This window comes from Drosophila santomea, chromosome 3R, assembly GCF_016746245.2.
Source record: "Drosophila santomea strain STO CAGO 1482 chromosome 3R, Prin_Dsan_1.1, whole genome shotgun sequence".
In the NCBI taxonomy this organism is placed as follows: domain Eukaryota; kingdom Metazoa; phylum Arthropoda; class Insecta; order Diptera; family Drosophilidae; genus Drosophila; species Drosophila santomea.
In genome coordinates this window covers 3,607,493-3,630,509 of record NC_053019.2, presented here as the reverse complement: position 1 = coordinate 3,630,509, position 23,017 = coordinate 3,607,493, and the positions used below count along the sequence as shown (strand labels likewise).

The window sequence follows — 23,017 nt, the reverse complement described above, 5'->3', positions numbered from 1 at the left end:
AATTTTCATTCAAATTGCGTTAAACTATTGTTAATATATGTTAATAATGTACTACTTTTTTATGTTTTTAAAGCAGACAAATTAGTTTTAATTGATTAAATCTTAGTACTGTTTTAAGTTCTAGAATATTCTTTTTTTCAAATTTAGATTATATTAATATACGTTTTACCATAGTGCATGATCAGTTGCAAAAGGTAATTTTAATATCTATTATTATATTATTAAAAACTATCGCATTCGTTTCATGTAATGTCCAGCTCTAAGTGTGACCATTACGAAATAGCGATATTCGGGCTATCGATAACTCCGGGACGGCAGCGACGCAGCAGAGAAAACTCGATGTTGCCTTTCGTTTCACTAATTTTATATAACTTTCGGAGTGACACAGCGGCCGACACATAAACAAAAAATAAATCCTAGCTTGTGAATATTTAGGTACACTCTTCCCACAACTGCAACGCGGCCTGCAGTTCAAAATTCATCGTGTTTTAGATCAAGGTGTTCCAGACGGTAAACAAGCAACAGCAACAACAGCTGGCACAACAACAACAACATCACGAACAACCTGTAAGACCTTGAGGGGATTTTTTCGGATTTATATTGCGCGACAGAGGCAATCTAATCTAAATTATTCCACCAGGTGCGCTTCTGATTAACATTTCTGGTCAGATATATTTAATAAACAAATCGGTAGCATCATGTCGATCAGGAGAGCTATGTCCACAACGGCCTCGAAAGAGTGGCGGGATTACTTTATGAGGTTTGTTTGGTGGTAATCAGTTGACCATATATGACATATTGTTAATATTCCTTTTCTTATCCACAGTACCCACTTTTGGGGCCCTGTGGCCAACTGGGGTATTCCTGTGGCTGCTCTCGCCGACACACAAAAGAGTCCCAAATTCATCTCCGGCAAAATGACATTGGGTAAGGATATCTCCGGCGTTTTGGCCTCTAAAGTTTCCGCTTAAGATGTCGTAATCAGAGCCGCTGTGATATATTCTAAACAAATCACTCTATATGGCCTGATAAGCCAGATAGGGAAACTGTCGAAACGTCTGCCGATAAGATTGCACTGAGGACAAAATAAGCTCAAGTTGGTCATCATTTTTATGCATATCCTCGGGAAAATGTGCCCCCGAGATAATAAGCACATAATGACATGAAAACAATGGCAAACTAAGCATATTTTTTGTTCCGTAACTAAGTAGCTCCCTCAGAAATGCTAACTCTTGATGTATTCCAGCTCTGACCCTGTACTCGTGCATCTTCATGCGATTTGCCTACAAGGTCCAGCCCAGAAATTGGCTGCTCTTTGCCTGCCACGCCACCAATGCCACCGCCCAATCGATCCAGGGACTACGCTTCCTCCACTACAATTATGGTTCTAAAGAGCAGCAGGCGTAAAACCCTGCTCTTAAATCCACTTCCCCGAGAACGACGCGCGAAGCCACTTTAAATGTTTACTCAACAGCAGCAGCTATTGCAATTTACTGCCACCACACGCAACAAACATCTAGCAAATTGCACTGACGCAATGCACTTCACATCAAATCCAAGTGGTGGAGTAATTGCCGGGAATCACACCCGCACAATTGGCTGAATCTCGAATCGCGAAGTTATCGTGCCCAAATCGCCGTTTTCGATTGGGTCAAACCACAATTCCAATTGAGTCTATCCCCAACTTGTTACTTTGCCCATTTAGTTAATTCCGTTAGGCAGTTGATCCAAATTTTAAGCCAGTGCAATCCTTAGTTTACAATAATAGCGTATGTTTACATGAATATGGTTTAAAATTCAATAAAACTTTAACATTGAACTCAGTTGTGTTTTCTGTAAGCACTTTAAGCTAAAAATTAAGAACGTAGCAAAATCTTCAAAAATTAACAAAGTTTGTTGATTTTGTCATGTTTATTGAAACACGCTTTATTCAAACAATTACGGTTATATAAGTTGTATTTGTAAAATATACATTTCAATTGTTCTTAACAATAGCATATTTTTTTGTTGACATTTTTTAAACTTTTTTTTGTTCATCAATGGGGTTAAAACATACGAACTCGTAATCATATTTTTTTGTGCTTTTTGTTGATTGTTTTTTGATTACGCATAGGACGAAAAACATATATGTGGGTACAAAAAATTTTAGTTTTCTCAAACATAATAAAAGTAAAATTAAAGTTAAACACGTCTCGCGCACAATGGGCGCCATCACTATGCCTAATAAGTGGCTTAAATGATTTAGGTTTTACATCATTTCGTGCGAAACTGATGTCCAGATGGAAATTTGATTTCTGCTTCTCGACTTCTTCAACGACAACTTAAGTAACTAAACAAATGGATGACGACGAGGGTACTATGACTAATGCTTATGCTTCGCAATATGCGACAATCTTAGGTCACGACAGTAGGTCTATCTATTCTATGGCTACGAGAATCTCAGTGCTGCTCCTGCTTGACGAAGGTGCTGTTCTTCCGTTGGCGCTCCATCAGATACAACTTAAACTTGCGTTCCTGGGATGCCACTTCGTCGGCCAGGGCGCGTAGTCGCAGATTCTCTGCCACCAGCTCGTCCTCAGCGCTTTTCTCCTCCTCCTCGCGCTTCTTCGTCTTCCGGCGCGAGACGCGGCTTGCCTCGTTGTTCTTGATTCTGTCCTCGTAGGCCTTCCTCTCCTCGCTGCTCATGCGGGACATGAGCTCGGGATCGGGACCGTCGGCATGATCCTTGGCAGGACGACCGCGCTTCCTCTTGCCGCCGAGACCGCCGGCTGGCGAAGGGCTGAACACGGAGGTACTGGCTACTGAATAGGCAGGCGAGGCGGGAGCAGTGAGGAATCCGCCAAATCCGGTCTGGCAGGTGGGCGCGGCACAGCTGGAGCTGGCTGAGTAGCTACTGTGTGGTGTGTTAGGCGGCGAGAAGTCGGTGGTAGTCTCCTCTTCGGCACTGCGTAGATCCTCTACGATGTCTGCATGGGTGATTATGATGCTGCTGATGGAGGTGTTGTTGGTGCTGGTACTTGTGGGAGCCTCGAACTGCAAATTAGAGAAGACAAGTAAGTTAGCACGTGATGGTAATTTGGACTTTTTAAGAGCTGACAGCTCTTTTGTACATTTTATTTTGATCTGTTTTGCACAGATACTTACCATGTCATCATTCAGGAGCTGGTTAATAATCTCTGGCGTGGTCGGGCTGAATACGGGCGTTATCTCAGTGCTGATCTTGAGCACCGGTCGTCGGCGCTTGTTGGGCTGCGCCTCTACCACGGGGGCCGGAGCAGATCGCTTGAGGTTGGTAATGTGTTGGATGGGTGTTGGGATGGCCACGGCGACGTCGCCGCCACTGCTGGCAAAGCTGCTGCTGGGCTTGACGTCCTCCACAAGGCCGAAGCCGAGCGACTCTTGGCTGCAGCCAAAGACACTGCTGCTGTCGAAGTTGGCCATGTCGGCGATCAGGGGCTCCTCTGTGATGTATTTCGTGGTGCTGGATGTAGATGTGGCCTGCGAGTAGTTGGCCAGGTAGGGGTCCTCTGAACCAGTGAGCATGGCCGTCGGCTGCGAGTTTTGGAATATGTTGATGAGGTCCAGGTCTTGCTCCTGGTTGATGTCGATGCCGCTATTGAGCATCGATGACATGTCGAAAGTCTCCTCCTCGTTCGGCAGGTCATCCATAAGTAGAAAGTCGTTCTCAAGGTTGTCGTTGTTCATCGTGTCCATCGCCGGACTGAAGGGATCCGTCTTCTTGCCCTCAAGCTCAATCAGATCCTCCTCGGCAAACATGTTTATATCAAAGTCAAGAATATCCGTCTCAGTAAAAATCTCCTTTCCGTTTTCGCTGCTGCACGTCGATGACGTTGCTTCTATGTCTTGCAGGTATTCTATGGTAAACAAATTTATTTATTAGTACAAGTCATTTAATATTGAGGCAGATCGTGCTAAATGGATGCGCGTAAATTTAATTTAGTTTTAGGTACCCAATTTTTTGTTATTTGGAGAAAGGGGTGAGGTATCAATTAAATGTTGATTGCAAAAAATTATTTTAAATATGTAAATTTAGTTATTAATGACTCATCATCCATCTTATTTAATGTTACGAGTACGTCATGTAGATAAATATCTACGCCATATATATTCTACATAGTGTCACTTTCAAGTTCCCATTTTAATCCGCACTACTACGCCATGGCGGCGCTACTCTGTTATTTGACGCGACACAAACTCTACACGCTGTATTATACAAAACGAGTGAACTCGCCGTTTGTTGTGAAATTACGAAAGGAACACGAAATGAGGGGAAAGAAAAAACGAAATGATAAAACAAAAGAAAATACAAAATAAAAACGAGAAAATCAAAAAGTGCGGAAAGGGTAAATTCAAATCTAATGCATTTTTTAATCTGTGCAAACTAACAACAAAAACGTGTCAGCAAATAAAAATGCAAATATGTACGCATTTGTTGATGTATAACAAAAGAAGATAATATTATTATTCCATTACATCTTTCGCCAATTGTTACGGCTTGAATTTGGCCAACAGTCCTCTAGTTTTATTTCTTCCCCTTCGCACGCACACATTCAAAAGAAACCCAATATGCCGGCTGCTTCATACAGTGACGCATTGCGCGATAACAACTGACAACAACCACATGAAAATTGGACATGATCATTCATGTGCCCGCTTGCCACACCTGAGTGTGTGTGTGCGCGCGTCTGCGCGCGTCTTATTTCTTTCAAGAACAAAAACATAATTTTTGGCATGTATGTAAATCTAAAAATGAGAAATGCGAAAATTAAACAAAAAGTGGTTAAATGTGGGGCGATCGCTTAAAATCGTTAACCAATCCCAATCCGATTTTCAATGAAAACTATCAAATGGATTATTAATTTTAAGTTCCTTAAAATATTCACCTTTTTTGCGTTTATTTAAGTCTGCTAAGTGTGTTATTTCGGCTCAGATTTACCCGCAAACCAAAAACACTTCTGCACTCTGCGACGTCTAAAAACCAACTGCTCAGATACTGTGATACTATTGCGGCTCCAGATATTGAGAGAGAGAGAGATCGAGTGAAAGAGCGAGCGAGCGAGCGAGATGCACAGTACACATGTGCTACACAAACACCGACACAGCACAGCTGACGGCGCAACAAGTTAGCAGGCCGTCTCGCTCACACCCTCAGCAAGTTCAATCCCAAGGTGGGAGCGGCAGTGCTCTCTTTCTGTTTCTGCGTTGAGCGCAGTGTTCTTCTGCCAATTACATAGATTTTTGACCGGCATAGGCCGTCGAAAACAAAGTTAACCGTTCCGATTGCACCAATACAATTGCCCCTCGAATTTCACAAGATCGAGGAAGGTTCGGGAATATAATATTGCCATTTATGGAAGTGAGTCTGTCTAATAAGAACTGCGATTCCCAAGAGGAAGTGCACTTACCGTCCGACCTTAGACTATTTGCAAGATCACCAAAGTGAAAAAATCGTATTTTTTGTCTAAAAACAACAGTCAACAAAACTATACTAAAAAATCTGCAACCAAACATCAAAATAACGAAATGAATATTCCTTAAGTTTTAACAGTGCGTATACGCAATGCATTTTTCCGAAAACAAACTCACACACACACATTCATATGTACGCAGAGAATGAAAGCCGCTCAGTCGAGTTTAAATGTATCTGCATTTGTGAGATACTACCACTGCCGCTTAGACACTATAGCTATCTCTTTCGCTGAGAGAGCGTGAGTGAAGACGCAGCGAGAGGACACACACCCACACAAGCAGGTGTCTGTGTTGGTCGCTATATTTTCGCAGATCTATTTTATTGAATTTCACAATAAATATTGAATAAGCCTTAGAGGAACAGTTGGATGAGAAGAATAGGATATTGAAATTAAATTAAACATTCTGCTACCCATTACTATTTAAATACTCTGAAAAGTATTATCAGCTCGACTAGTAATCGAGTGAATACTGAGTAAATAGAAATATTGGACTAGCCGGCTAGACACACGTGCCGCAAAAATTTGGGTCATGAATCAGCTGCTGCACTCTCTCGATTCTGACGTCACAACCCGACGAGCCTCTTTGTTTAATTGTAAGGGAATACATTGTTTTTCGGATAATTATGCGATATTTCAATTATCAAAATGCAATCCTTGCATTCAAAACCCGACTTATTGAAGACTAACGAATTATCCGAAGTATGTTTGTACTTAATTCAATTTTAATGAATTTGAGATATAATAGCCATGAAAAGGTGATATTTATTTGAATCCAGAAACAAAGTAAAAAAAACGAACTCTCTTTGTGAAAAACGAAATAGAAATCGGCCAGCTCATCGGCGACGAATAAAATGCATTTTGTCAACGGATAGCAATTATTTGTACATACGTGTATGTAAATAATTGGTGGTATGTTTTTAACTCTGTTTCTGATTGGGCAATTCAATCTGATGACCTATACATATTTAAGTACATCTAAACACATATTAGCGAAGTATTTATCAGCTGTCGTCGTAACGAAAGATACATATGTACTATTCAGAAGTTACAAGCTTATCGCCTTTATTCGTACTCTTCGGGTGCTGAAGTTCAGATAGCCAAAACGGAATCTTAGCTGCGCAATTAGTTGTGGGAATGGTACCATTCAAATGATTCACCTCAAACGCGTAGCATCAACTTGGATGATAAGAGCTTGTAACAAAGGAAAGGAGACCTTGAATCGCAGTTTTGGTTGCTATGCAAAAAATCATTGACGCTATAAAAGTTAAAACCAAAACATCTTCTATCTGAAAAAGTTAATCCAATTGGCAATTTTTAAAAGAAAAGTCTCACATTTTCTTCTGGCATCTAAAACATAACAGGTAAGTGATACTATTTTCTTATAAAATGTGTTTCCAAGGCCAACAAAAAATAGTTTAGGTGAGGAAAAAAAGAAAAATTTGATAAAGTAGTGGAAATCTATGAGAAAGTTGACACATATGGCAATTCACATTACATACATATCTATATATATGATGTGGGCATTTTACATTGTAATGTAATTTAAATGCCTAAACGGCCGTATTGAATTTGTACATTTTGAAACAATAATACGGTGTGTACGAAATATATATAAAGAAGCGGTACGTGTACCGCGGTACGTAAGAAAATATTCAAGAGATGTCGAATGCTGCCTTATAACCAGGTCAGATTACTCGATCACAGCGCTTTTCCATCTTTAAGATACATGTTAAATATGAACGCAGTAGCGAATTTTGCAGAAATAAATGGAGTCTTTAAGTTTTATATGTCTAGTTGCCAGACATGGAAAAGAACTTAGTTCAAAAAAGTCTTGTTTACAAATTCGGTTTCCTAGAAGATGGGGTTTCGGTTGACAAATTGCTAATTGAGGCTAACTGAGGATTTACTTAAAGATGGATTACTGAAGTCAGGGAAACAGTTGGGGAAAGACGTGACCGATAAATGGAAGTACATAGATTGAATATCCTGATGATATCGATCGTATGAGTAATTACGTTGCCATTTACCGAGAACATGGGCGCAGTGGAGACGCCTTGGCCCCCAGACCGCCCTCAATCTTTCACTCGTTTCTTTAATGGGTCATTGCACTGTGATCTTCGCCTTCGTCCGCTACGTGGTGACTGTACCTCGACGTCCTTGGCAGAGCACGGGCGCCAGATCGTTGGGATCCTGGCCCGAGCTCGATGCCTGCTATCTGACTCTTTCTCCAACTGATTGTAAATCATTTGTTCGCTTTTTAGTATTTTGTTTTGCAAAGCAACAGTAATGAGAGAGTGCTGGGTACACAGGCAACACACACACAAAACACAGTACTCACCATCAATGAACACCGGAACGTCTATCTCTTCAACTGTGGCAGTAGGCATTGCTCCACTCATATCCCGGCGGGATGGCGGCTCGTCCGCACCTGTCAGCTGGATACCAGCCATGGCTGCCAGGGTCTGTGTCTGAGGCGCGCTCGACGAAACCGGGACCGTTTGGTTCACTATTGCCGTAGTCGGTAAACCTGCCACCGTTTCTGGTTGCGATCGGGATGTTGGCGTCCCAGTTGTTGGGTACGTTGAGATACGGCACCTCCTCGCCGAACCTATCGGATTTACTAAAGAACTCGGTGAAGGCGAGGCCTGGTTGGCTGGCGGACGCGTTGGTACCGACCCTGGTAAAAAGGGTATTCTGATGATGCGAGTTCGAGGCGTTCTGTGCTCTGTCACGCTGCGAGTATTGTTGCTGCTTAGGCTGTTGCTGTTGCTTGTGGGCACTCTTATCAGCAGAATTCTGGGATTGGGCTTGCTGTCTATCACGATCGGTATTGTGGTGATCGTTGAAGTAGGCGAATCCTTCGTAGGCTCCGTTGGCCTTGTTCTCCTCTGAGAGCAGGAGCAGTTGGGCCACGAGTTTGTCGCGCCAGCCGCTGGAGTCTGGTATGCTGCGTTGTCCTCCCGGTGTGTCGCCTCGAGTTTGGGTGCCGCCTGTACTCGTGCTGGCTCCTGGATCATCAATATTATATCTCTCGGATTTTCGGTAGCCTTCCTCGTTGGCGTTGCTCTGTTGTTTGTTGGTCTCGCCGGCAGCAGAATGGTTTGGGTTGCTCTTAAGGATGTTGTTGATGTTGCTCTGGTCTTGGTTGATTGGGATGCTGTTGTTTGATTCGCTCTTGGGCCTGGCTTGGCTGGTTTGGGCTTTGACGGAGAATGCCATTTTGAACGTGGCTGTTTTGTTGTCCAACAATATCGAATTCAATGCGATCGGGCAGTTTACGGTTCGGTGTACGGTTCGTTTTCAATCGGTTTCGGTTCGACAGGATATCAATATTTATACGGATTCGTATAATTTTTATCGATTCGGACAGGATTTGGCGATGAGTGGAGCAAGCGCAGTTAAGAGTGTTCGTAATATTTGTTTCATTTTTATGTGAAAGAAAATAGACAAAAGAAAAAAGATTTTGTTATTACACAGATCGAGGACGGGCAGAAGCGCGATCCTTTTTGGGGAGTTCGCGCCTCCAAATATCTTTGTGGCTTGGGTGGGTTAGCAAATGTACAAGTGGTGTTTGTGGACCTCGGTGTCGCAGGGATCTCGAGGATACGCCTGGCCACCGATTTTCTAGACCATCATGTTTGGCGACTTTCAACAGCTCGGATGTTTGGTGCTTTGCGTGTCGAGATGAGTGGTTAAGAGGGTGGTAATGTGGGTGGTGTTCTTTTCTTGGCCACTTTGTTAGTGTGATTTCCTTTTTTCTTATGCTTTTTTCCATATTTTTTCCCATTTTCTTTCAGTGTATTTTTAAAATCTTTTCCTTTTATTCATTATTTTGTACATGGATTACTCCTTTTTAGTTTTGTTTGCTTTTTTTGTTGGAATTACTCCTTTTTTGAATGGAATTGCTCCTTTTTTTTTATTGGAATTGCTCCTTTTTTGATTGGAATTGCTCCTTTTTTCTATGGAATGACTCCTTTTTTCTTTTTTCTTATTTTTTCTTTTTTTTTTTTTGTCTTTTTTCTTTTTTCATAAAACATTCTTAGAAACTATTGGTGCAAGGACTAAGAAAGTCGGGCAATCATGAGGTATGGCTTAATAATAGGAGGCGAAAGGATGTGGATACTCACTTTTAATTGACCGTTAGAAAGAAACAATGAAATTGTTAGGGTCCCTCTAAACAAGCTCTAAAAGAGTCGTCGACACAAGTTCCCCTTAAGCTGTAAGCAAAGAAATGGAGAACTCAAATTACTTATAGGCCCCACAAGCATTTTGATAGGAGGGATTCGTTATTCCGGTAAGTACTCTTCAGTTACAAATCAAGATAAGTCTGTTTTTCCCAACCAAATAAGTAGTTCCTTGTTTGATAGGAGCACCTTTTTTAAATGTCAGATAAGGCGTCTGTCTATAAGAGCTTTATAATAGCACGCCCAATTTTTGCTTTTTCTGAATTTCACAACAGCATTGGCAAAAACAACAATATGGCGGACCCATCGCAACAGGTCTTTAAACACCATATGGGTGGTACGGGTACGGGTACGGGTGGGGGGTCTAATCAGCAGTTGGCAACCCTCCGCTCCCCGCTCGCCGATTGCCGCTAGTTGTCACTTAGATAATTGAGCCACACGTTCGTGTGGCTATACAATTATCTCGATCAGATATCTAGAATTCGTGCGGCCGGTAAAACAACACCAGAAAGCAATTAACTCGTGCGGTGGAAAAATTCCCCGAAAAGCACACGCGAGCTTTGGCTAATTACACACTAATATATAGAAATCGAATGCGAATTAAATGTTTTCACAAAAATCCCCTACCAGTGTAAAGTTCGATTGTATCTGTGTCTGCGCTTGTTCGAGGCATGTGACGTCAGCAGTGGACAGTAAGTGATTAAATATGGCGACGTTCAAGTTGAAAAAAAAAACTAAAGCTCCCTATACTAAGTAGTAAGTACTATGTGCATATAGTATATGCCTTAGCATATGGAATGCTGATTGCTTTACTCTACTTACATAAATTCGGTGAATGTGTCTTCAAGAGCGGTGGTCTGGTTTTTGGAAAACCCGACCGCTAATTCACTTGTCTTTCCTGCTACGCAATAGGTTGGGTGGTTCCTGGCACCACCACTTGGATATGGTTTCAAGTCCGGCCGTTGCTCGGATCTGGAGGATTACTTCTTGGGATAGCGACAAATGTCCACTGTTGTTGTTCCGCGATGAACAACAACGACTGCCAAGTCTTTGCACTGGGTTTCCTTGTGACAGGTTCTTATATGCTGGTTCTAATAGGCTTTCACCGTATGCGGTTGCAGCTCAATGTAGACCTATTTCACTGTGGTGCTGTGAGTCAACCGACTGCTTGGAGTATTCACTACGTTTTGAACTGTGCGAGGCGACGACGACAAGCTGCTAGCTGCAAACAGAATCGAAAACTGTTGGATTTGCCTGGCACTCTGAATTTCATTCGTTGTGAAATTCAAAAAGCACAAACCAGTTTGCCATAGCCAGATACTTTTCCTTATCGGTGTGCGCCAGCGAGCTTTGTGTATTTCAGATACGCGCACTGTGAGATACGTAGTGCGCAAGCAAGAGGGCACTAAATTTCCCCATTGCCGCCAGATGGCCTGCTTTTATAAAATTTCCCTGGCATACATGAGCTACAAGTTGGGCTGTTGTCACAGCCGGCCGGTGTTTTACTTATAGTTTAATCCAAACATTGCAAAGTACATTTAAGTGAGACTAAATATTCACGAGTGAGCAAGTTCAACTGCTTTTTAGCTTTGAGCTGGATTTTTTTTCTCATGAGTCATTATCGTTTGCTTGGTTGGACGAGAGTTTAATCTTGGGAACTGAAATGCTTGTCTACTGACCTATCTCAAAATTATATTATTTCTATTACATGAAAATACAGACGAGAAATATGTAACGTTGAGCTTAGGTAAAATCAATGGATATTTCTTAGTATTAATCATCTCCCATTTATAAAAATACTTTTTATTATTAGATTAATACTATAATTCAGTTGCTTATAGGAAATGTTAATTTTTATCAGTAATGTCTTTAAATCAAAAGTTATTTATTTAAGCTATAAACTTTTGCATTGCTTCAAGAATTTTACAGAACTCCACAGTTAAAAACACTGCATCGTCATATGAAACTATAATACATAAGCCCAAAGAACTGCGTTTATTGTCTATAACAGTTCAGACTATATTATTTCATTAATTTGCTAGATTGTATGCCCTTTTATAATAATAGACTGTGAACCCCACGACAATGGAGATGAGAACTTGGGAAATTTCTTTATACTCCTTCTCTTTCTTAAAGCTCATTCGCCCACATTCAAACCGAAGAGCTTTCATGCTGTGGTATTAGTCAGCTCTCTTGAAATGTGTGCGCAGATAAAAGCTGTTGAATTCTTGGAATCGAAGAGCTTCCATCTGCGTGCAAGCCTATATAAATATACAGATGTACATACATACATGCACATGTACGTATAGCAGCTTTAACTGATAATTTAGAAATCCATGAGTCATGCTGAAAAACAGAAATCGCCAAAGCGCAAAATGAGCTTCAGCGGTTGGCCAAAACAGTCATCATGTGATATTTGTAATGGCTCTGATCTGCAGACACAAGTACGAACATATGTATATAGAGGGGGCCATTTGATTATTTGGCCACGACCGATGATTTTAGCCCCCAAAAGCAGAGGAGCTTAATTGCCAGCCCACATAGGCGTGCAAAATTCGTGGAATTTTTCCAAGTTGACTTTCCAGCGACAATCTTGCATCGCGCACCGACTGGCACGAGATCTTCGAATATCGAAGACGACCATCAACAATAGGCGGCCTCAGTTGGCAATTTACCACGTTAAATGACTAACACGTAGCGTTCCGTTTGGTCTTTTCACGATGAGTGAGCGTTTTTCGACCCTAAGGAATGGAAATGGGAAGGTGGAGCATTTGTATAGATGGGTAGCAATTGGTCTATAAAGCCCCTTCCTTGTTCGATTCGGAAATCTTATCTTGCTCTTTTATCTTGAACGTGATCTAATAGAGTGGTAGCTAAAAAGTATGACTAAGTTTGAGGCTACATATTTTTTGGAACAAGTAGCTGTCATTTACAGAAATTTGTTTTTTCTTAATTTGTTTAGCCGTGCTCATTCTCTAAGGGTGCCTTAAATAACTGAATCCGTAGTTGTTTACTTACATATGTATGTATCTTCCCTACCATCATCATTAATAATCATCCTGAATGTTTTATACGTTCTTTATTTAGAAATGCATAAAGACCACAATTCAATAGATTGAATTCACATCAATAGATGCCCTATTGAAAGTTATAACTTAAAGCCGATGTGTTAACATATAACCTAAACACCTCAGCAAAAAAAATTTAGCTGTGCCTTATCAACGGTGTGCGGTTACATTAGGCCTAAAGAGAAGGGCTCGTCTATACTCGACGAAAAGTGTACCCAGTGTCAATGACACTGCCAGCAACAATAGTCTGGCAACAAATGTTGCTGGCATCGGGAAAGTGGGAAATGTGGCCAGTAGTTGCTTACCCTCCATCATGTTGCTGCCTTGTGGAGCAGGTTCCAATGATGACGGCACAATTATAAACTTGATCCTTGTTGCTCCTTGTTTCTGGTGGCGTTGACTGATTCGAATCGGCTTCAGTAGGAAGTGCGGCGGATAAGGCGACGGCGGTTAAAGTCCCGCTTCTTTCGTAGCAACTTGGAGCGCCTTAGGATCTTAGTGCCTGTAGTGCCCGTAGTGCCACCAGTACCAGTGCCGATCGTGGAGGTCTCGATATTAATCGAATTGTTGCAGTAGTACTTGTTGTTATGCCAGCCGCGCATACGCATACACATAAAGTTGTTGAGCATGGGAACCTGCTGCTGCGAATGTTGCACACACATGAAGACAACGACAGGCGAATGTTGCATGACGTTCTTGCGCGACGCGATGTTGGAATATCCGCTTTTCCTCGACCCTGCTGTTGCTGTTGCTGTTATTGTTGCACCAACCGCAGGCAGAACGAACATAATATTGGGGCAGAAAGCCTTTAAATGGGTTTTTTTTTACAGACGGTGACAGCTAAAGAGATTGCTATAGTGATACCACTTGGGCAGCTCGGTCGTATGCTTAATGTACTCGTCAAGTGTTGGTTCACACGCGCTTATCTATATAGCATCTAGATACAACTTTTATCTGAGATACTGTATGCAAAGTACATATATGTACATATATAGAACTTGTTGTTTAATTTCGGCCAATTTATTGCGTCTCTCGCAAATGATTTTCACGCTGTCAATCACTATGAACTTTGCACTCAAAGTTGGGTTTATCTGGTACGTTTAACACGAAAAGAAATTACTGTTCTATGAATAAGAAATCTTTGTAACGACGTTCAGCTGTTGATGCCATTAAGATGTGGTTATAAAACACGTATCGAAAATTTCACAAATTCCACGGTGATTTGCACACTGAAAGCTCTGTCTGCCTTGACTCACTGAAATGTTGTTCTGCTCGCGACGAAGTTTTGTTACTAACTGACTGAACTGTGGGCACTGGACGGCTGCCGCTGGCCGGGGTTGATATAATTTTGCTGACGTCGTCGCCGGGCTTCCACCCCTCCACCACTTCGTCCATATACCCTTCCCTCAGGCCCATTCCCAGCCCCAGTACACATCGCATATTCACATTCACGCGCTCTCAGCTGCTGTGTCTATTTTCTATGGCCGTGCCCCCGAAACTTTTCCACGCCGGATCTCTTTCTTTTTGCGATGCGTAGGATGGGCCACTCGGGTATGTGGGCCTCTTCTCCTCAGATTTTGTTCGTTCAATCCTTTAGCTGGTTTTGAAGTAGATTAAACCAGCTGGAAAAGGTGTAAATAGTACAACGTACACTGCTCGCTTTTGTCGCATTAGCATCCACTGATTTAAGTTCTGGAGAACAAGGTATTCACATCAGAATTTAGGCTACCAACTTGAGGCAAAATACTACATGAAAGACAATTGAGTTAATATAAAAACTTAAAATTAAATAATTTTGTACACATATAGTTAAATAAACAACAAATTTAAGACACTGTGCAAAACGAATACAGATTATTCATAGCCGTTTATATTTTTTGGCTCGCGACAATCAGAAATGGCATAGATAGCATTTTGGTCGCACTGCTCTTATCGAGACGACCAAAATGGCTACCATAGATAGGGGGAGCTAAAAAAGGATTATAGCTAGCTCTGCACCCAGATAATTTGGAAACGTAGGTATTATGGTTGTAAGTCATGGCAAATATTATATGTTTGCCTATATATAAAAGGGTTAATAAACTGGAATCAATTAACAGGCAGCGCAACGTAACTATAGTTTATATTTGAATTTTGTGAAACGAAATGTAGGCTTTTATGATCATTTAGAGGAGTTTAAATGTAAGTATAACTAATCATAGATACACATGTCACCTATGTCCGCTCCATAAGGTGTAGGTAGGCCAACTGGTTTGGCGGCCTGCCATGCAGCAACAACAAACAATACAGATTCGCACTCTTTCTCTCCACGCGAGTGAAACTCTCTCTGGTTCAGATTGGCTGATGCAACACTTGCCACACGTTGCAACAGCTGTTTTAGTCTGGCCCAGCTGATTCGGATTGATGGCGTGTTGCCAGCGACTGAGAAAATCTCTTGGCAACATGCTGCGGAAAATGTTCTTGCGAATTTTCCATACCGATGTAGTGCAAAAGGGGTGGCTTTAACTGTTCCTGCTGGCTGGCTAAAATTAGTCGGCCAATGATTCATTTTGGGGGTTGTCCACTTACATAAGAGCTTTTAACCCACTGATGACACGTATTAGGCGCTGGAAGAAATTGCGCATGTCGAGGTAGACCATCCTAGCAGAACATGCATTTGTTTGTAGATGTATTTTTGCTCATACAGCATTTTACTTTGGGATTGGCCGTGGCACCCTGACGTGGTTCCATTGGCGACACTGGGCCTGTTTTTATCTTCTCAATGGGGCAAGATAATGTCGGAAACCACAACGTGTTGATCAACTAATGGCCAGAGTCATGCAAGATCTGGATGATTTAAATTAATTTCCATGTCTGTCACAAACAAAAAAAGGCTTTTATTATATGACCAGGTATAAATTTCAAAATGCTATAGCACCACACTCCGTTTTAATAGTGTTAAGTCTATTTAAATATTATATGAGCAACGAAAAAATCCTAAAGTATTAATTAAGCAAACGTTTTAGCCACATTCACTCTAACCACAATCCGCCCAAAAATGGAACGTCCACACTTTGGAAAAATGTATTGTAAAATATTCATTTAATTATTTTTCTTGCCAATTTCTATCGATATGCCCAAGGGAATTTTAAACTTTCTCGTTCGCACTCCGACTAGCTGAGTAACGGGCATCTAATGGCAACTCGACTATAATATTGTGATTCATTCTCGTCTAATCTATCTTCTATATCGTGTTTTGACTGTACTAAGCCCGCTCACAAAGAAAGTCGGGCAATGTGAACGTACCTATCTATAGGTGTGCTCCCGCTGAGCATTTGTTTGGATCGTGAGATTAAAACTGGAACTGGGAATGGATTTGAAAGCGTCTTGAACGGAGACGGAGAAATGAGAGACTTTGTGGGTACTTAAAAGTATCGGTCTCTCTTGAGCCGGACTTTAGTACGCTGACGTCGACTGAAGAGTCGCCTTGTTTTTCGTTCTTGTTCTTCAACTACATTTAATTTGGATCTGGCACTGGATTTATTCAGCATGCGATTCCTCCGGTGGATTGTTCCACTTTTGCTTATCGGAGGTTGCTCCGCTGGCCCGCAGAATGTCCTGCTGCTCGTGGCTGATGATGCTGGCTTCGAATTGGGCGCATATCTGAACAAATTCTGCCAAACTCCCAATCTGGACGCCTTGGCAAAACGCGGACTGCTCTTCAACAACGCCTTCACTTCGGTGAGCAGTTGTAGTCCCAGTCGCTCGCAGTTGCTCACCGGCCAGGCTGGTCACTCTAGCGGAATGTATGGGCTCCATCAGGGCGTCCACAACTTCAACGTTCTTCCGGAGACAGGGTCACTTCCGAACTTAATCCGTGATCAAAGTGGCGGACGGATCTTAAGTGGCATCATTGGCAAGAAACATGTTGGAGCTGCCTCTAATTTCCGTTTTGATTTCGAGCAAACAGAGGAGCAGCATTCAATCAACCAGATTGGCAGAAACATCACCCGGATGAAGGACTACGCCAGACAGTTCCTGAAGCAGGCCAAGGACGAGAAGAAACCCTTCTTCCTGATGGTGGCCTTCCATGATCCCCATCGTTGTGGCCACATCACCCCGCAGTTTGGAGAATTCTGTGAGCGTTGGGGCAGCGGTGAGGATGGTATGGGCAGCATTCCCGACTGGAAGCCCATCTACTACGATTGGCGTAACCTGGAGGTGCCCGCCTGGCTGCCCGACACGGACGTAGTGCGTCAGGAACTGGCTGCTCAGTACATGACCATCTCCAGGTTGGATCAGGGAGTGGGTCTGATGCTGAAGGAGCTGGAAGCAGCCGGTGCGGCAGATCAGACACTCGTGATCTACACCTCCGACAATGGACCACCATTTCCCGGAGGCAGAACCAATCTCTATGAGCATGGTATTCGGTCGCCCCTGATCATAAACTCCCCAAAGAAGGAGGATCGCCATCATGAAACCACTGCTGCCATGGTTAGTCTTTTGGATATATACCCTAGTGTACTCGATGCCCTTCAGATTCCCCGACCGAACGACACCACGATCGTTGGGAGGTCGATACTGCCTGTTTTGCGGGAAGAACCTCCGATCAAGGAGAGCGACTCGGTGTTTGGTAGTCACAGTTACCACGAGGTGACCATGGCCTATCCCATGAGAATGGTGCGGAACAGGCGCTATAAGCTTATCCATAACGTCAATTACTGGGCAGACTTCCCCATCGACCAGGACTTTTATACCTCCCCAACCTTCCAGCAAATACTGAATGCCACGCTCAACAAGCAAACTCTGCCGTGGTATCGATCGTTGTTGCAGTACTACCAGAGACCTGAATGGGAGCTGTACGACGTGAAGACGGATCCCTTGGAGCGCTTTAATCTGGCCGAGAAGGCCAAGTATAATGGCACCCTCAAGCAGCTTCGTCAGCAGCTCTTCGACTGGCAGGTGGCCACCAAAGATCCCTGGCGATGTGCTCCGCATGCAGTCCTCCAGGAGCAGGGCGTCTTCAAGGATCAACCTGCCTGCCTGACATTGGGGCACGAGGCGCTGCAGAGGTCCAAGCGAAGGGTCCTCGGCCAGTATGAGGAGTATGTGGTCCTGACTTAGGTAGGTCCGACTAAGTATTCTATAGATTGGGCTTGTTGTCTTATCGCACGTCTAATAAAAACACCTCAGAGTGCTGATAACTCAACCATGTCATTGTTTTTCGCTTCACATGCCTTTACAGTTTCGGTCATAGAAATAGAATTGCAAAAGGTAGAAATAAAGAACTTAATTTTTACCTGATCGAGCTCCAAATCTTAAACTTTAATAATAAAATAAAGTAAACTATAACACTTTTGATAATTATACTCGTTGTACTTTGAAGTGAGCGGAAAACCCATAAGCAGCTATTAATAAAACAGTTGTGAACATCATAGCTAATAAAAAGAGCAATGTTTTCGAAAACAACGAGAATAATATGATACAAACACTTATTTAGAGGCATTTGGGTTCTTTGAACACATTTTAAAGTTTACATTAAAGGAAAACTTGAAATGTTTTTCATAAACAAGCAAAACACGGCAAAATATTGCCTTAATTTCCACCTTCCCAATGCCTAGAAACGGCAATCAGAAATGCCAAAGAAGAAGATTGAATTCCCCACCGGCTGTACTGGTTTCATCAGCCCAGACTGGCAAGCACTCGTGTCCTGGCAGCATGACCTCAGCCACTTTGGGCTGGGGGATGGGCTCCAGGGGGTGGATGCTGCGTCACGTTTCAATGTCATGCCCACTGGGCCAGTGGGGGAGGGGCCTTGGGAGTGGCTCCCGCTTTCTGCTTTCCGCTCGTGTGTCTGTGTGGAAAATCGAAGATTTCCATGCTTCTGTTGTAGTTTATTGGTGGCGCCTCCGGATCACCCATCATACCCCACCCGTGCCCAGCAACAGTAGAGCAGCATCCGAGTCAGTGTTACACAACAGACAGCACGTTTTAAGGTCAGCTGGCAAATATCGAAGAGTAAAGGACGGTTGCTTGTGTTTTCTCAGTTATGACTTTGAACGAAAGACACATTAAAAATTAAATTTTATTAATTTTGGTTTGCATAAATTAGGGTCTTCAGTTTTAGCGTAATTATTATTATATGTATATGGTTTATAATGTATATTATTCAAGTTACCGCCCACACAAATGCAAAATTACAATAATTATTGTTTGAAGTTCGGCCCGTCCAGTGGGGCAAGTGTGTGTGCATGGAAAGATAGTCTCCAGGCGATGCTGAGGATCCCCAGATGGGGTCCTCTGGAAATGTTCGCACTGACAGTCTGTCCGTCCACGAGGCAAATGTTTCATCTTCGCACTCAAATATAATTCTGTTAAATGGTTTTTTTTGGCATTTAACAAATTTATTATCAACACAAGTTGCATATACGTAAATATATCTTTTGTATATCTTTCCTAAACGTATATACATTCGTATATCGTGCATAGCTGTTTCCGTTGCTGTTTTCCAACATGAGACTATTTTAATCATTTTATCGGTTTGCCGTCGAAAATGTATGATTTTGTTTTGGATTTCTCGTTAAGTATATAAATATTTGATCTAGAAGTGCGGTTGGTAAACGCGTTAGTAGGTTTGTAAGTGTTGCTATGCTTCGATTGACTTGACTGGATTTTGCTTACGTTTAAAGTTATTATTATCAACATTTTTTTGGAAATCGTTTAACTAGTATTATGCTTGTTGGTATTGTTTAGGAGGATTCTGTTACATTTACTTGCCGCTAGTACTGTTTATCTGCTATCATCGTTTAAATATTCTTTATATTGTTTACGTTGCTGCTCAGTATAATTTATAATAAATACATAATAATAAATATACATGTAGATAATACGCTTAATAAATATATTTATACATATATTTGATTTCATTTAATATATATATATATAGTTGTTATGTATATAATTAACAAAAAAACAACACACATAAAAAGGAGCAAAAAGTAGGATACAAATTTCGCTTGTTTCATCCTTGAAATATTGAATTATTCTTTACATTGAACAACGAACATCAAGAACGGTTTTCCGTATGCCTTTTAGAATAGAGTGTGGGGAGTATTGTTTTTGCACAAATATACGTAGGTAGAGTAGGTATAGGTATTTCGGGTATATAATAAATATATGTGGGCGTATGATGTGGATACGTGGCGTTAGCCTATAAAGGGACTTTGCATAGATAGCGCATTGGCATAGGTAGGTTTAAATTACAACGATGAGACCGGATAAAAGTCGAAGACTTGGAGGTAAGACAAACTCAGGTGGAAAGACAAAAAATACGCGCATCCGTGGGTGATAAAGATTACGGGTAATTTAGTTAATTAGCTAGAGTGTTTTGTTTGCTTATGCCGCCGGCCAACTGTTCTAATACGTGATCTATTGTGTGAAGTAGCACTAAAAGTTCGCACTTGCAACGAACAACAACGCTGACGCTTGAGAATCAAAAGTAAAAACGCAAGGAAGTGGCATTGCGCGCGTAACATCTTGTAAATTTAGTTAGTTAATACGTACATTAATTTAACTCGTAGTTAATTTGTTAATTATTGTGTTGCCAACTGGTATAATTTTGCACATAAAATTTAGTTAGCTTGCTCTATGGCCACCATGAATTTAGCCTGCTGTGTGCTAGCTAAGCCGTATCGTAATATCTGTAATCGTAGTAACCCGCTCATCTAATTCAACTATATATATATTTGCATTTATGTGCTTCTGCTGCCGCTGCTGCTTCTGCATCGGCTCGGCTGCCCAATTTCGCGCCTCTTGTGGCGAAACCAACATTAAGGTTATTGTTCTCCAATCAGCGATCTACGTACGTCTTCAGCCAGTTTGATAGGATGGGATAGATTAAGGGATGGGAGTGCGGGATCAGGATCAATATGAGGAATACAGGAACAGCCTAGTTGCCATTGGGCAGGGGCACCTGCACCTGAACGTAGGACTGCGGGAAGTAGCCAGTGCGGCCATTCACCGCGCCCTCGAACCAGTTGTCGTCCACGCGATTCAACAGGGTGATGATGTCGTTCTCCTTGAACGCCAGTTCGCCGGGATTCTCCGGTTCGAAGTCGTAGAGGGCCTGGCAGCAGGGCTGCTGCTGGCGCTGCGGCGTTACGGCCATCGACTTGGCGGGCGAGCGCATCGGCGAGGGCAACGGCGAGGCGCTCGAACTAATGTGAGACGGCGTGCCATCTTCGTTGAGGCCGCCGCCACCGCCGTCCAAGTTCAGATCGAGCAGCGTCTTGGGCACGAACTCGTTGCGTGGCCGGCTCTCCGCCTCGGAGCGCTTCTCCTGCAGTGTCTCCTGCAGGCCTCGAAGGACATCCGCGCACTGCGAATGAAAATCGTATAGTGCCTCGGCAAAGGTGACCAGCTGGGAGACGTGCTCCGTATCGTTCTCGAGCAGATTGAACATGCCCACCTGGGCCAGCTGAAGCGATTCACCGAACTTGTCCTCGGCACCACGAATCTCATCGTCCTTGGCCTGCCGGCGACGCTTGCAGTCGAAGTCAAGCCGCCGGCCCTGCAGCTTCTTGCGATGATGCATTACCTCCTTGAGGTCTTTGGTCTGCATATGATGCAGTGGCTCCAAAAAGTTCTGCTTGATGTTGTCGTCCAGCGAATACTTGACGTCGGCCATCTGTTTCAGCGCTTCGCCGAATTCGACGAGCGCCTGCGCGAACACGCTGTTGTCCTCGCCGAGCTTCTTCCCATAAGTCAGCATGCATTCCGCGAGCAGGCCCTCCGGTTGCGGATACGTATTGGACTTGGCCTGCCCGGACAGCTTCGAGATGCCCTTGACCGCTGCCATTTTGGCTCGTGCCGTGGGATTCGGCTGCAGGAACTCCTTCGTCTTCAGCTGCAGCTCCTCCACCAGCTCCACGGTGACGTCCGTCTTGCGCTCCATCTCCATGAAGTCCATGTCCAGTTTGGTGCCCTCGGCACCTCCCATCTTCTCCGTCATGTACTGGTTGGCCTTGTTGATCTGCTTTTTGAGTCCGGCGAAAGCCATGGCTGCTGCTGTCTCTTTTGCTTTTCCTCTGGTTAAATTGGGTCTGGGGCACTCGACGCAGTTGCTGTGAACGGGTTGGTTGGGTTAGTCGAGACTCGATTTCAAATTCAATGTCAATATCATCTAATCAACCATTTCATCAATGGGTTCAATGGATTGCTGGCTGACTGGCTGAGAGTGTCTATTTTTAAAACGTTTACGTTTGGAAGACTTACGCGGACTGCACTTTTCTCCGTTCCTTCTCCGCGGGGGGTTCTCCCTTCGGGGGTTCTTTTCCTATTTTCCTCAACTGCTCAGGGGAGGCTGCGAGTCAGGAAACTCGGATTGGCTTAAAGAACTGTAGCCCGATGTGGAGTTCGAGTTTGAGTTCTACTTTTGCTGACTGCGGAACTGCGGGCACTTTCACTCGCTTCGCTTGCTCTGCACGTTCTGCCCCTTTTTTGTTGCTCTGCTCGTAATCTTCGATTTTTTCCAGAACCTTGGGCTGCGTAATGTTTGAAGGACCGTGAGTCGTTACTACTACTACTCGTCACGGGCAGGGGGCGGGGGTTCTGGGGTCGCGTTTTCCTCTCGGCTCGCAAAAATCAATATCTTGACTGTGTACAACAATTTTCAACGGCACTAAGCCACTAGAGCTGCGGGACTATCGATAGCTCTGACAGAAGCTCTTAGTGTGGCCGATTTCGGGTAAAATACCACACTCTTTCCAATGCAAAAACAGACATACACTGGATACGCCCATCTCTAGGGTTATGTTAAGGCTACATTATGGCCTTAACATTTATTTTTTTTTATTTAATTTTTACAAGTAATAAATATATGATAAAAGTATTACATGCTTTTTTTTATTAATAAGGCAGAAACCTATAAATCATATAACTTATAAGATTTGTGCAAGGGTTTTCACTATTTACATTTATAATACTAAGTACTTCGTACGTATATGGTTAACGTATTTTAAATTTGAATTTGTACCGCTATGTTAACATGTTAACAGCTGATTAGCAGCATTTACGATGTCAATATCGATATGTTGAGTCACAACTTCTGTCATTGTGCGTTCTGTTAATATTACAGCTACAACTATTTGGCGCTCAAAATACAAACATTTAACTATTCATTAGTGATAAAAAAGTGACTCAACAAAAGTAAAGCTGCACAGTTACAATTATAAATGAATGTTACTGTAAGATAAAAAGGGAATGACTCAGAAATGAAATGAAAATATCTTCTTGA

General features: G+C 42.7%; 4 protein-coding genes across 4 annotated transcripts; 2 read left to right on the top strand and 2 right to left on the bottom strand.

Annotated features, from left to right (window-relative positions):
- The first annotated feature begins 301 nt into the window (after nucleotides 1-301).
- On the top strand, nucleotides 302-1,819 carry LOC120451839 (mitochondrial pyruvate carrier 1). Its single transcript, XM_039635816.1, has 4 exons — nucleotides 302-567; nucleotides 641-760; nucleotides 827-927; nucleotides 1,247-1,819. Exons 2-4 carry the CDS (start codon nucleotides 699-701, stop codon nucleotides 1,405-1,407), a joined length of 324 nt encoding a protein of 107 aa, XP_039491750.1. The 5' UTR covers nucleotides 302-567; nucleotides 641-698; the 3' UTR covers nucleotides 1,408-1,819.
- A 77-nt stretch (nucleotides 1,820-1,896) lies between these two features.
- Nucleotides 1,897-8,642, bottom strand: LOC120451826 (uncharacterized threonine-rich GPI-anchored glycoprotein PJ4664.02). Its single transcript, XM_039635800.2, has 3 exons — nucleotides 7,831-8,642; nucleotides 3,145-3,875; nucleotides 1,897-3,033 (listed from the first exon to the last, which is right to left on the bottom strand). The coding sequence occupies exons 1-3, from the start codon at nucleotides 8,507-8,509 to the stop codon at nucleotides 2,440-2,442; spliced, it is 2,004 nt and encodes a 667-aa protein (XP_039491734.1). The 5' UTR covers nucleotides 8,510-8,642; the 3' UTR covers nucleotides 1,897-2,439.
- Nucleotides 8,643-16,176: 7,534 nt separating this feature from the next.
- LOC120453284 (N-sulphoglucosamine sulphohydrolase) lies at nucleotides 16,177-18,218 on the top strand. The gene has a single exon (XM_039637908.2). The coding sequence runs from the start codon at nucleotides 16,273-16,275 to the stop codon at nucleotides 17,845-17,847; it is 1,575 nt and encodes a 524-aa protein (XP_039493842.1). The 5' UTR covers nucleotides 16,177-16,272; the 3' UTR covers nucleotides 17,848-18,218.
- Nucleotides 18,219-19,610: 1,392 nt separating this feature from the next.
- LOC120452059 (endophilin-A) lies at nucleotides 19,611-22,437 on the bottom strand. The gene is made up of 2 exons (XM_039636121.2): nucleotides 21,997-22,437; nucleotides 19,611-21,845 (listed from the first exon to the last, which is right to left on the bottom strand). The coding sequence occupies exon 2, from the start codon at nucleotides 21,779-21,781 to the stop codon at nucleotides 20,672-20,674; it is 1,110 nt and encodes a 369-aa protein (XP_039492055.1). The 5' UTR covers nucleotides 21,782-21,845; nucleotides 21,997-22,437; the 3' UTR covers nucleotides 19,611-20,671.
- Nucleotides 22,438-23,017: the final 580 nt, after the last annotated feature.